Source organism: Vigna unguiculata, chromosome 4 (assembly GCF_037176805.1).
Source record: "Vigna unguiculata cultivar grain cowpea cultivar isolate G323 ecotype 2 chromosome 4, ASM3717680v1, whole genome shotgun sequence".
NCBI classification, from domain to species: Eukaryota; Viridiplantae; Streptophyta; class Magnoliopsida; order Fabales; family Fabaceae; genus Vigna; species Vigna unguiculata.
In genome coordinates, this window is record NC_140795.1 from 15,258,984 (window position 1) to 15,272,667 (window position 13,684).

At 31.3% G+C, this 13,684-nt stretch overlaps 1 protein-coding gene across 1 annotated transcript; it reads left to right on the plus strand.

Moving 5' to 3' along the window:
* The first annotated feature begins 5,704 nt into the window (after positions 1 to 5,704).
* LOC114181931 (glyceraldehyde-3-phosphate dehydrogenase, cytosolic-like) lies at positions 5,705 to 9,068 on the plus strand. Its single transcript, XM_028068610.2, has 11 exons — positions 5,705 to 5,812; positions 6,023 to 6,123; positions 6,525 to 6,640; positions 6,748 to 6,847; positions 6,992 to 7,138; positions 7,234 to 7,294; positions 7,374 to 7,471; positions 7,842 to 7,984; positions 8,095 to 8,178; positions 8,322 to 8,411; positions 8,747 to 9,068. Exons 1-11 carry the CDS (start codon positions 5,782 to 5,784, stop codon positions 8,787 to 8,789), a joined length of 1,014 nt encoding a protein of 337 aa, XP_027924411.1. The 5' UTR covers positions 5,705 to 5,781; the 3' UTR covers positions 8,790 to 9,068.
* The last annotated feature ends 4,616 nt before the right edge of the window (positions 9,069 to 13,684 follow it).

Genomic DNA, 13,684 nt, shown 5'->3' on the forward strand with positions numbered 1-13,684 from the left:
ATGTTAATGTTTTTATTGTTTATGTGACACTCTGAGCTCCCTAATGTATAAATTTCTGAAATCTGTGTCTTCTTCTTTATATTTATGCATGAAAATTATGATGAAGAAAACAAATTATGTTATGTTGTTGCTATGTAAAAATGACATTATGTTTGAACCCATTAGGGATTTCTCGTTTTAATGTCAAATTAAGGAGAAATGGATGATATAGTAGTACATGGAAGGGATCATGTCGATCGAATGATGTGTGACCGCCACAACTCTTATTATTTATGTATCTTTAATTATGAATAATGATGGAACCAATTTATGCAAGGTCTTTTAATACGCATTATGTTTATGTATTAAATCACACAATGTTATGACATCATATGAGTCAAGTGGGAGAATGTTAGAATTAATTGACGATTAATTTTATTAGTGACTCATTTGAAATATTATGATGGGCCCAATTGTGATTTAATAAAAATTTAGAGACATATTGGTTATTATTATGGGAAATGATATAAAATAAAATAAAGATAAAATAAAAAACTAACTTGATGGACGTTGGTTTATAAAAGGGATTGGGGTTCTGTCTCTGGCCATAAGGTTCTTTTCACAGTAATCCATCAAGAACGTGTGAGAAGAGAAAGAAAGGCAAAGAGATAGATTGGGAAACGATGGTTGAAGAGCACACAAAATTATAAATTGAAGAACGCATATTTACAAGATCTCTTATGAATCAAGGTTAGCGCTCTATTATGTTTTATCGTGTGAGAATCATAAATTTTAATGATCCTTAATTAGTTTTACATTTTTAACATCAATAAACTCAATATAATAATAAGAAAACAATCTGACATAGTTGTTTATGACATCAATAAACTAAATATGATTATCTTTATAATTATAGTCAAAATTTCAACTAGCTAAAAAACAAAACATAAACAACATATAAGTTATTTATGCTTAACGGTCACCAATTTTCTTTTATTATGAACAATATACAATTGGAAAAGAAAACCAAAACTCATTCACACAATTTGGAACCTGTCTCAACATAATCCCCATTACAACTAAATAATTACCCAAACAACACATCAAATCCATCATGAAACACAAGACCTTGAACCTCAAATTTCCAGACGGCATGAAAATTGATTTCTACAATTCTTCTCCACCCAGTTTTTTTCTCAATTCCAACAAACATAAATCAAACGAAACCATAATATAAGGTTAGCTCCCCTTACCTGAAATTTCCTGCTCCTAAAGCAATTCTAGTGATCTTCTTTGCCCAAGAATTACTCTAGCCTTGCCTTTACCACTGGAACCCTTTCTAGTTATCTATGCTCACCATAGGTCCTTTTTTTGGTGCCCTAAAAATTCTGCCTTGTAAGTTACACGAAATTCCTCCTTTAATTCCTAACTAATTAACCCATTAAACAATTTTTCAGCCTTAAAAAAATTAATAAAATTAATAGAACGAAAAATAATTAATTATCATTTAACTTTGCATTACCATGGAGGTTTTGTGTGACCCTCTACCTCCATAACTGCTACTCCTCTACAGTAAACATTGGCTTAAGTCTGCATTTTAATCTTGAGAGTTTGATGCAAACTTAATTGGGATGCAGGCTTATGAAATTTTAAGAGTCATATTACAATATGAAATATTTGGAGTCATATAATATAATTATAGTATGGAATATTATGAGTGTTGAAAAATTTTAAAAATTATGAAAATATGAGAGATATAAGATATATGACAAATATAAGAGATATGTTACAAAATGAGGAACTTATTATTTTATTATATATATATATATATATATATATATATATGTGTGTGTGTGTGTGTGTGTGTGTGTGTGTGGGTAAAAATATAAAGTCAAATGACTTTACGAGAGTTTTTCTGAAAATAAATTCAAAAAATAATTGTTCTGAGAATTTTTTTAAATGTGGATTTAGACAGGATGCGAACTTAAAAGAGTGTTTACTGTAAAACATTACTTAGTGCTAACCAAGGTTCAAACTCCCATCCACACAATTATCAAGCATATGCACAAACCAATTGCTTTGTAATCCAAGTCATGTGTTCATGCGTGCCCACAAAATAAATAAAATAATTAAAATATAACACTAAATATGCAAGACTTAAACCCAAGTCCTCTAATAATAATCAAGTACTCTCAACCACTTAAGTTAGTACTATTCCTTATCTTAACTCCCCGCATTAAATGTCATAAATATTCCATTACCCCAATTTATATTAAATAATTATTTATTTAATTATATAATTATTTAATTTTCTTGGGTCTTATAGAGTTTACCCTTTTTATTTGGTTGACTACTTTCTTAACAATATTGAAGTTGTTATAGATAAGTGGTATTAATTTGATCGCTTCAACAACAGCGTTATCACTCACACACACCAAAACAACTAGCTCTCCTTACTTGACAAAGTGATTCAACAGAACCAAACAACTCTAAGAACACAGAAACACTTCTAACTCCATAGGATGCTATATCTACACATAGAAACATCATAAGAATGACCATGACATATCGTTATGATCACTAATCATCAAAGACTCCTAGAGAAAATTAAAACATCACATGCAAGCGAAAAAAAACCTCACATGCAACAAAAAACATAAAAGGACCAAGAAAAATGATTGAAACTCAACTTATGCGAATGGAGAAATTGATCGATCCAAATTGAAGAGCTAGTCACGAGGATCAATCCTACTGTCTCAAATCTTCAATCAGGAGAACAAAGGAAAAGAATCCTTAGAGAGAATTCAGTGTACTCTACAAAAGTGGTTTTTACAAAGATAATTTTGAAATAATGAAACTCGTTTATAACAATTTTATTTATACTTAAACATTTTAACATTAAATAATTGAGTCTCACTATTTTTAAATTACTGTCACTTTTAAAATTTCATTTTCTAAATCTTTCACAATTGATAATTTTCAAGATATGTTTTCTTTGGCACAAAACTTTTAGAGATTTTGTAATTTATATCTATATTAATAATATCGAAATTTTGAGAGATATTTCTGGCTCATTCATATATATATATATATATATATATATATATATATATATATATATATATATATATATATATATTCTCATTAAATTTATTAACATTGTCTCTTATAATCAGATTTCTTAAAATATCAAAAGTTTATTGACATATGTATAAATATAAGCAATTATAAAAGGAAAAAAATAGATTAGTGAAAAAACAAATAAGGTAAAAAAACAAGACTGATAAAATATCATTGTATATGTGTAAAAAATACATACTTAATTTATATTTTAAGTTTTTATTTTTAAAATAAAATTACAAAATAAATGAAAAATATTAGTTAATTTATAAAAACTAATTTTAGTTAAGATATATAAATATTAAGAATTTCAACTATTTTATCATTTATTAAAGATATACAAATAATATTAATTTTAACTATTTAATATTTTACAAATTATTTTTCTCTAATACACTATAAGGGAGTGTAAGGCCCAGTTTTTCTACCCTAATGTTTTAAGGGTTACCCCAATCTAATGGGTCTAAGGGCTGGCCCAAAGGGAATTTAGACCCTAATCTGCCCTAATCCCATTCTTTCACTCCACTTTCAGAAACACGCTCCTCCTTGCCTCCTTAAGCAGCTGCAACTCTCTAAAGGGTTAAGACCCTATTCGTTCCCAAGTGCATTCAACCCTCTTCTGCTCATTCAACCCTCTTCATGGTTCCGACTAGGGTTCGTTCTAATAAACCCGTTTAAATATGTTTCGCTTCACTTTTCTAGCTCTGTAATCTCTTTCTAGAGCTGTGGTGCTCCACTGTTCGGTGTCAAGGTCTTATACTAGCTCATTCCAGGTAAGGGAAGCTAGGATTCATGGTTTTAATTCACTTTTTCCATGCTTTGGATCTATTTCGTGTTTTTGATGATAGTATGTTGCTTATGATAATGTGAAAATGCTTTGGGTGTTGTTGTGAATGAGTTCCTGGTTGAACATGCGTGGAACAGTGGGGGAGAACTGATATTCTCGCCCAAGCGAGCTCATCTCGCCTATGCAAGAATAGTAGGAACTCGCCCAGACTTCTGCTCGAGCGCTCGCCCAGGCAAGGGGCTGTATTTTTTAGCAACGAACTGTCTCACTCAAGCGAGACCGCCTCGCCTAAGCGAGAGCTCGCGAAATCTTCCAGGGGCACTGTCGCAGTCTCGCCTAGGCAAAAGTCTACAGCTTGAGCGAGAGCTTGAGCGAAGGCTCCTAGCTTGAGCGAGACCTAGCTCGGGTTCTTGCTCCTTTCCTTAAATGAATGTTGTTTGTTTGATTGGCTGGTTTGCTTGATTTTAAACATAGAGAGGGTGGATATGCATGTATTACGTAAGTTATGGGTTGGAATTAATGAGTTGATAGTGAACTTGGCATGAGATATGTTTGATGATTGGTTGTTTATATGAAATGACATGTTATTGGTGTGCATGAGAAATTTATGATTTGTTGGCAAGGCAAGAATAAGGTTTGGGTAGGACATAATCCCATGACCCCTATAGTGGGAACTCATGGTGGTGCCTTATCACATGGACGTAATTCCATGGACCCTCCTAGTGAGAGTTCGTGGTGGTGCCTCAATGTAAGGACGTAATTCCACGAGGGTATCGTGGTGGTGCCTCAAGGTTAGGACGTAATTCCACGAAGGCCTCGTGGTGGTGCCTCACTGCTAGGACATAATTCCACAGATCTCGTGGTGGTGCCTCATGATACGTATCCAGATAGTCAAGTCTTGGTGTCTTATATGGTTTCGTACCTCTTGTGTGGAAGTTTGTTATTTATGCTTGACTATGAATTTATATGTTGAGTGTTATGATATGATAATCACTAGCTTACCCTTTCGCTTGTTTGTATGATTGTGTGTGTGGCTTCCTCCATTGCGATGATCATCAATCTTAATGATGTGAGAAGATGTGAGAACCCCTGACAGTGGTAACAATAATAGGGATGTCGCAGCTTGATGATTATGGACGAGTATCGGGCTCACTATGGAGCCCACAGCTGATGGAGTTTTAGTAGTTTAAGTTTCTCTCATTCTGGACAAGACTTTGTACTTGTTTTGGGCCATGTGGGGCCTCTTTTTACTTGTTATGGATGTGTTTGGGGTACTATATACCTCCTTATCTCAAACCCTGTACGCTCGGATTATTTATGTATGCGACGTCTTACGAATTTGAGGTTATAATTTTCGGACGTTACAAGGAGAGTGAAAGAGTAAACAAGTGATAAATTAAATAGAGATGAGAAATTTTGAGAACAAAATTAAAATAAATAAATTATTTTTCTCACATGGTTTCAAATATATTATGTTTGTTTTTTTAATTAATACTTTTATTCAAGAATTATTGTATATTTAAATTGAAAATAGTATACACTATATAAATTTAATGTTAAATTTATCTTTTTAACCTTTTTTATTTTTAGTCTTTAATTTTTATAGAAAAGTTAACCTTTACCGATTCCAAATGAAAGATTTTGTTATCCTATGGATTTTATGATTAACTATGTAAGTTCTTGAAACTTTCTTTCGAAAGAAACGGATTTTTGTGGTGCATAACACACACAACTTACACCTATTTCGCTACACATAATAATGGCCATTAGATTATGTGTATATATAGAGAGCTATGAACATGATTTTGCATTGTCAGTTTATTCTCAATACACATTCATTGTGTTCTATTACACTCTTTTCATCTTTTTGTGTTAGCTAAACTAGAAGAGAGATCATGGCTCAAAAGGTCAAGATTGGCATCAATGGTACTCCAATAACACTACTTTTCATTTTACAACTTTTTTGAAATTTTATGTCAAATCTCAATATAGGAATTTTTTAATCATTAATAAAGGATGTGCACTTCATCTTTTGACAACATTAAAAGCAAAGAAAATTCTATTGATTTTTTTTTTTACCTTGGTAATAGTTAATTATATGTAATTAATGTTGTTCACTTGGCTCTGATGATGAAGGATTTGGAAGAATTGGTCGTTTGGTTGCTAGGGTGGCAATGCAAAGAGACGATGTTGAGCTTGTTGCCGTTAATGATCCTTTCATCTCAATTGATTATATGGTGAATGGACTTCTTATTACTTCTAAATTTGTTTGTCTATTAATGTTTAATTTTTCATACTCTAATTATTTGTACATTTCTTTTAATAAAAATTATATTTAAATATTATTATGATTTTTCTCATCTTAGCTAGACTAACATTTTAGAATTTATCAATTTTCTATTATCATATATAAAAATATCCAAAATAAAAATACAAAATCACGAGAAATGCACTAAATCAATGCATGTAAAGAAAACATAAAACACATTCAATTAATAATTACTAATTTGTTTGGTTTGATAATTTTAATGAAGAAAGTTTGTCTTATTTCAAATTTGATTTTTGTACTAATGGCCTTTTTTTTCTAGTGATAAAACATTAATGGGCTCCATTAGTAATTTGAAGTTCTTTCTTGCAGACTTACATGTTCAAATATGATACTGTTCATGGACAATTCAAGAACTGTGACGTTAAGAGCAAGGATGATAAAACTCTTCTCTTTGGTAGTAGTGCGGTTTCTGTGTATGGTTTTAGGTATAGGTTAATTTTTTTAATTAAGTATATTAGATAAAATGTGGATTCAATTTCACTAATATATTACACAATGAACCAATTTGATTTTTTTTTATTTCATTAATTAGGAATCCAGAGGAAATTCCATGGGGTCAGGCTGGAGCTGATTATGTTGTTGAATCCACTGGAGTTTTTACTGATAAAGATAAGGCATCTGCCCACTTGAAGGTTAGCAAACATTTTGTCTAGTAAAAATAAATATCTTAAAAATAAAACATATTTATAGTATATAATTACAAGCTAATTTTATAAGACTAAGTTACATTTTAATTCTTGTTTGACTAATTGTTTGATCATTTGCTTTGATATTAGGGAGGTGCAAAGAAGGTTATTATTTCTGCACCAAGCAAGGATGCTCCAATGTTTGTTGTTGGAGTCAATGAAAAAGAATACAAGTCTGATATTACTGTTGTTTCTAATGCTAGTTGTACCACCAACTGTCTTGCTCCACTTGCAAAGGTAACTCATTGTAATCATTTGAAGATGCAAACAAAGATTCTCATTATACACACAAACAAAATCCAAATTAAGTGACAATGTCCAAATATATCCAGGTTATTAATGAAAAATTTGGAATTGTTGAGGGTCTCATGAGCACTGTTCATTCCATTACTGGTAAGTGTATATTATTTTGCATTGTTTTGGGTTTCATATGATTCATTATTCAACCAACTTGTCTTTCTGCATTACATAGCAACTCAAAAGACTGTTGATGGACCATCAATGAAGGATTGGAGAGGTGGTAGAGCTGCTTCCTGCAACATTATTCCTAGCAGTACTGGAGCTGCTAAGGTATCTAACATACAATGCAAGAAATATTATCTTATTATCTTTTTATATGCTATTCTTAGTTTTCTCTTGCAAGGAAAGGCACGAGGAGATTTAAGACTAATAAGTCGTGAACGAACTCATACAAAAGATTGAGATACTACATTTGAACTAAAATCTTTAGAGAATAGGTTTATGAGTCCTTCCACTTATATATTGCTTATATTACTCATTTTTATCCAATGTAAAACTTTCAAATCACCTTGAATTCCTAAGAATTATATCTACTATAAAATATATTCCTCTTAGTTTCTTAACTTGTATATGTATATTACTTTTTGTGTTCGAAACAATTGTTCTTGGAAATAATAATGTCCCTTTTGGAATTTTTCAGGCTGTTGCGAAGGTGCTACCAGCCCTTAACAACAAGTTGACAGGAATGGCTTTCAGAGTTCCAACTGTAGATGTTTCAGTGGTTGACCTCACTGTTAGGCTTGAGAAAGGGGCTAGTTATGATGAGATTAAAGCTGCTGTGAAGTAAGAATAAACCAAATTTTCTAGCTTTGAAATAATTGTGTTTTTGTTTATATTTTCAAATGCAACACATTCAATAAGTCCTCATCGCATGTATGCATTTTTCTTCATAGGGAAGCATCTGAAGGAAGTATGAAGGGAATCCTTGGTTACACAGAGGATGATGTTGTCTCTACTGATTTTATTGGTGATAGTAGGTAATGCATCTAACATGGTCAAGTATTGGGTTTTAGCTTAGTAAGAACAACTGAGGATCAAGGATTGACAACTAACTGTTTGTGACATATGTTTAAGGTTTTATGTAATGAATCTTACCATGTTTTGATCTTTATGGTGGCAGGTCAAGCATTTTTGATGCAAAGGCTGGAATTTCATTGAACAACAACTTTGTGAAACTTGTCTCTTGGTATGATAATGAATGGGGCTACAGGTAAAACACAATTCTATGCCTTCAAACTGTTAATTTTTTTCTCTTTCAAAATTTATAGGTTGCATGGTTCAAACCACACTAAAATATATAAAACAATTTAGCCTTTTGATCTAACAACCTTGTTAAAAGTCTTACTTCAACTAAAGATAAGGTCACTTTATAATATATAAGTGGGTGTAAACTACACCTTACAAATCAATTTTGTGGTGTTGAATTAGTCTTAAAATCCAGTTCTTAACCAACCTTACATCTTTGAAGTCTTTAATGGAGTTCATAACGATATTGTTTTTAATATATCATAATTTTCATCTAAATTTTTCTTTCTTTTCTTTCAGCACACGTGTGGTTGACTTGATTCGACACATGGCCTCAGTGTAATGATACAAGGAACTTAATTCAAACCTCAACCTTTTGCAGCATTAAATAAAATGTTTGATGATACAACAAGCTATGAGGAGTTTCGTTCATCATTCAACTAATTTTTCTATCATAAGTAGTATTTAGAATATTAGTGTAACAAAATTTCAAGTGATTGTTGTCTATCACTTAGAACAATCTCAACTTTTGAATATTGTTGCCAATAATAGTTTTAATTGGTAATTTTCAAGTTAAGTTTTCTTTGACATCAGAGTTGTAGAGATTTTGTAATTTATATTTATATTAATAATATCAAAATTTTGAGAGATTTTTCGGGTTCATATATATCTTGCGCTTTATCCTTCTCATTAAATTTATTAACATTTTCTCTTATAATGACTTCGCAAAAAATCGTACGCAAAAGTTTATTGACATGTATAAATGTAAGCAATTAAATTTGATGTCAATTTATAGTATTAAACTAAACCATAAAAATAAGTAGCTAAATGTTATTTAAAAACACAACATTTAGATGAGGTGTATGAATTATAAGAAATGAATGATGGGAATTACTTCTCTTCAAAAGAAATTAATTTACACATTCATTAACTTGATAGTTGTTTGATGTAAAAATTTATGACAGGTTAAAAATAGATAAAAGCGTACATATTATGTCAATATATTCTTGTAAGTAAAATAAATTATAAGATTTTTTAACGTAAAAAACAAAAATAAAGATAATAGTTTGCATATAAAAAACAAATATAAAATAGGGATTTAAGGTTTTGGAATAAGAAAGGGCATAATAATTAAAAAGAATTAAGTTAAGGATAATGATAAAATTGGAGATGTAATTTTATAAAAGAAAGTTGCAAAATTTTACTAACTTTTTCTCTGTAATTTACCCTTCAATCCAATAAGTTGAATTCAATAATTCATAAAACTGATTTAATCGTAATTCTTTGATGAGATCATTCTTCAATTGCTTAAAAGATCTTAATTGATCTGTGAAATTTGTTAAACAACCAACATTAAAAAGTGTTCATACTTTTTTTTTTAATTGGGGGTTGTACATCATGTTTTACCAAGATCCGATTTATTAAAAAGTTTTTCAATTATATATATAATTACAACTATGAACTTGTAATTTCGTTAATTAGATAAAACAAACATTATAACATTAAAGTAAAAACAATTAACTAAATAACCAAATAATGTTAAGAATGAGAAGATAAATTATATGAATCAAACAATTTTAGGGTGTCAAGTAGTACCCAAGTACATCCTTGTATTTTGTTTCAAAATTAATCCTTATTGTAAAACCTTTTACATACTAAACTTACTTTTATTTTTGGATATTCCATACTAAAAACATGACTATCTTTAAGGAATTATTAAAAAAAATAATTATTTTTAGTGGAATTATATTTGATGTTTTCGGGATTTTAACTCCCACCAATGGTTTTATCTAAGATTTGTAATTTTTTTGGAAAAATCAACGTGGCTAACAGATGATTGGAGGTTTGTAGCAACTCCTGAAAAAGTGCAACTTACTAACAGTTTTCGAAAACTCCACTACTGCTTGAGATTTTCAAAACCTCCACTACTGTTTGGAGTTTTTATAACCTCTGTTATTGCCTGGGGTTACAAAACCCCGTTACTGCCTCTCCGATATTTTTTGCTCAATTAAGAAAATCGGGCTAGCCCAAATAAATTTCTTCAAAACTCAAATGTAATCACATAAAGACCAAAGATTGGTTGGAACAATACTATTCACACATTACTTAAATTCAATGAAATTCATCTAAGACCAAAAATGGAAAAGAAATTTCCCTTGTGTGAAAGATTTAGTTAGGTGTGTAACAATCACAGTATTTCCAGTTTAGTAGATGAAGGAAAATAAGAAAAAGAGTATAAAATGATTAATTAGGTGTTCAAATATAAAAGTTATCAAAATATATTTTATATATTTCTACAATAAAATATGGATAAACAAAGAACAGAGAAAAACATGTATTAAAATACAATGAATGTGCAGTAAGTTTTACATAAAATATTATAGAAACATATTGTATAAATAATGTGCCTAGCTAACTCGATTCATATTGTATAAACATACTATTGCCAATTTGAACTTTGAAGCAAGAGAGAACATACATTCAAAACCCTACCCACTGTTTTGGTTACCATTTCATCAATATATATAGCCAAACATGGACTTGCCTGACCATAATCTACCACCGGGAAGTTTATAGATGGAATTTTTTACTTGCAAAATCAACAAGTGTGGATGTTTGAACAACTCAACCTGATACAATAGCATTATGTACGTACTCAGTTCAGAATCATATTGAAAAAACTCTGACCCACATGTATAATTTGTTGAAATCAAACTCCCAATAGCTAAGTTGAAGATTATCAAACAAGATCTCTTTGGGTAAATAAATTTAAAAAATAAAGCACTTTCAATGGTACATTACTTTTTCTTAGCCCACAGAGTACATTACATGAAGTAAAAGTGTTTTTCAACTCTCAAAACTGAAATCTAAATAGTATACATACTATCGGGGCCACCGAGCTTTGTGACTGCATCCACAAAGCAATCATGAAGATCTGTTGTCCATCCCTTTACAGGTTTCTAATGCATTGTGCTATGTTAGGTACTTAAATTAATAAAAACATTGTTATTATGTGAATGCAATCAACATGGAATTTAAGACTTAGGACCCCAATGTTCATGTAATCACAACCAACCAAAACATCATCGTGCTTTAAATCTATCAGTTGGGGAAAAATTAATATATATAAAAGATTTTGTTATTGTTAGCCACTATGATACAATGATGTCCAAATCAAAAACAACTTACTGAAAAATTTTGACGTTAGGCTTGATTAGAATTTTGAGTTTACTTTTATTGAAGTTTATCTATTAGTAACTTAAAAAAGTCAGAAGGGGCAGTACATGTCTCTCACCTTTATAGTGCAAATGAAAAATTGACTACCATTGGTGTTAGAACCAGCATTTGCCATGCTTAAAACTCCAAGACCAGTATGCTTCATTGCAAGAAAGTGTTGAAACTAGAAATGTGAGCAGATTAAATAAACTGAATTTAAATTGGAAAAGAAGCCTAAACTGAATTTTAAATACCAATCAGGCAATCACTATAAACAATTTATAATTAAATATTACTATCTAACCAAAAAAAAAAAAAAAATATATATATATATATATATATATATATATATATATATATATATATATGCAAAACTCTCATCCTTGAAACTGGGACCATAGATACTAATTCCACCAGTTCCCTGCAGCAAAAAAAGAGCACATTCTAACCGAGAATAAAATGCATTAGTTTCTTTGATGCATATACATGGCATCTCAGTTGGAAAGTAAATGCATTCATCATTAAATATATGCAGGCCTACAAACAAAAGTATAACTCACATTTCTTTCCGTAAAGTCTCCTCCATGAATCATGAAATCTTTGATTATACGATGGAAGGAGCTTCCTTTGTAACCATATCATTTCTCACATGTTAAAAGATTATTTAGCTTGATATATAAAATTCAAAGTTACACAATCCATTTGAGAGTAGAAATCCAACGACAACAAGAAAAATGTTGCAAAAAAACTTGATTGCTTGCCTATGCACAAAGCACTAAACTTTTAGCTGTTTTGCGAACATCATCTCCAAATAGGCCCAAAACAATTTTTCCCACAGCCTCACCCTTAACTTCTACGTCATAGAAACATTGAGTTGTCACCTTGACTTGAAGCTCTAGAGCCTAACGGTAACAAAACCACATAAGAAAATCATGTTAATCACAGTAGAAGAGATTATTGAGCATGTTAGTGTGGAACACTCATGCACACATCACATAGACAAACTTAAACCATGCACATTGAAATTGAAAATCATGAAGAAAATTAGAAGTGAGTGCAAACTGAACATTGTGAGAAGCTAAATTAGTGTATGAATTGAAAAAAAATACCTATTTTCATACACGAGCATCACATGTCCTAAGCAAATATTTCAACGATTGAATGGCCCTCTCAGATTGACCATCTGTCTGAGGATGATAGGCTGAACTCATTCTCAACTGAGTGCCCAGTGCTGCTTGCAACGATTGCCAAAATCTCGATGTGAACCTTAGGTCACGATCTGACACTATACTCGTTGGTACTCCATGCAATCTGACCACCTCTCTGATATATAACTCTGCCAATTTTTCCATAGACATCTTATGGTTGATCGGCAAAAAATGTGAACACTTTGTCAACCTGTCTACTATCACCTAGATCGAATCATGACCTTTTGACAACCTCGACAGGTGAGTCACAAAAACTATGGAAATATCGTCCCATTTCCACTGAGGAATATTCAAAGGCTCTAACGTACCCCTAGGCCACTAATGTTCAATATTCGCTTTTTAGCACATCAAACAAGATGCCACATAATCTGTCACATCCATCTTCATATCAGTCTACCAAAAAGATTCTTTCAGATCTTTGTATATCTTAGTCATACCTAGACATATGCTAAGATGACTCTTATGCCCTTCCTCTAGAATCCTCTTCATCAGTTCCCGTTTCCTAGGCACACACACCCTAACTTCTCCTTAGCGATCCACTAGAACTTGCAATCATTTTGGTGTTCACACTAAGTCCTTGCCATTAGGTCTTCAATATCTTGTTCACCTACTTCTCTTTCTTCCCACTACCATCAAAACCATCCAATTAGGATCTATTGGCACAAGCTCTACTTTAGGTACTAATGCAATAGTGGGCTTCATCACTCCTAGATGAACTTTTAGTACCCCTCCTTTAACACGTCTAAGCACTCTTCCTCCATTAAGATCCTTTCCTCTTTATTTCACCCATCTTTGTTAGTTGACTCAGATTGTC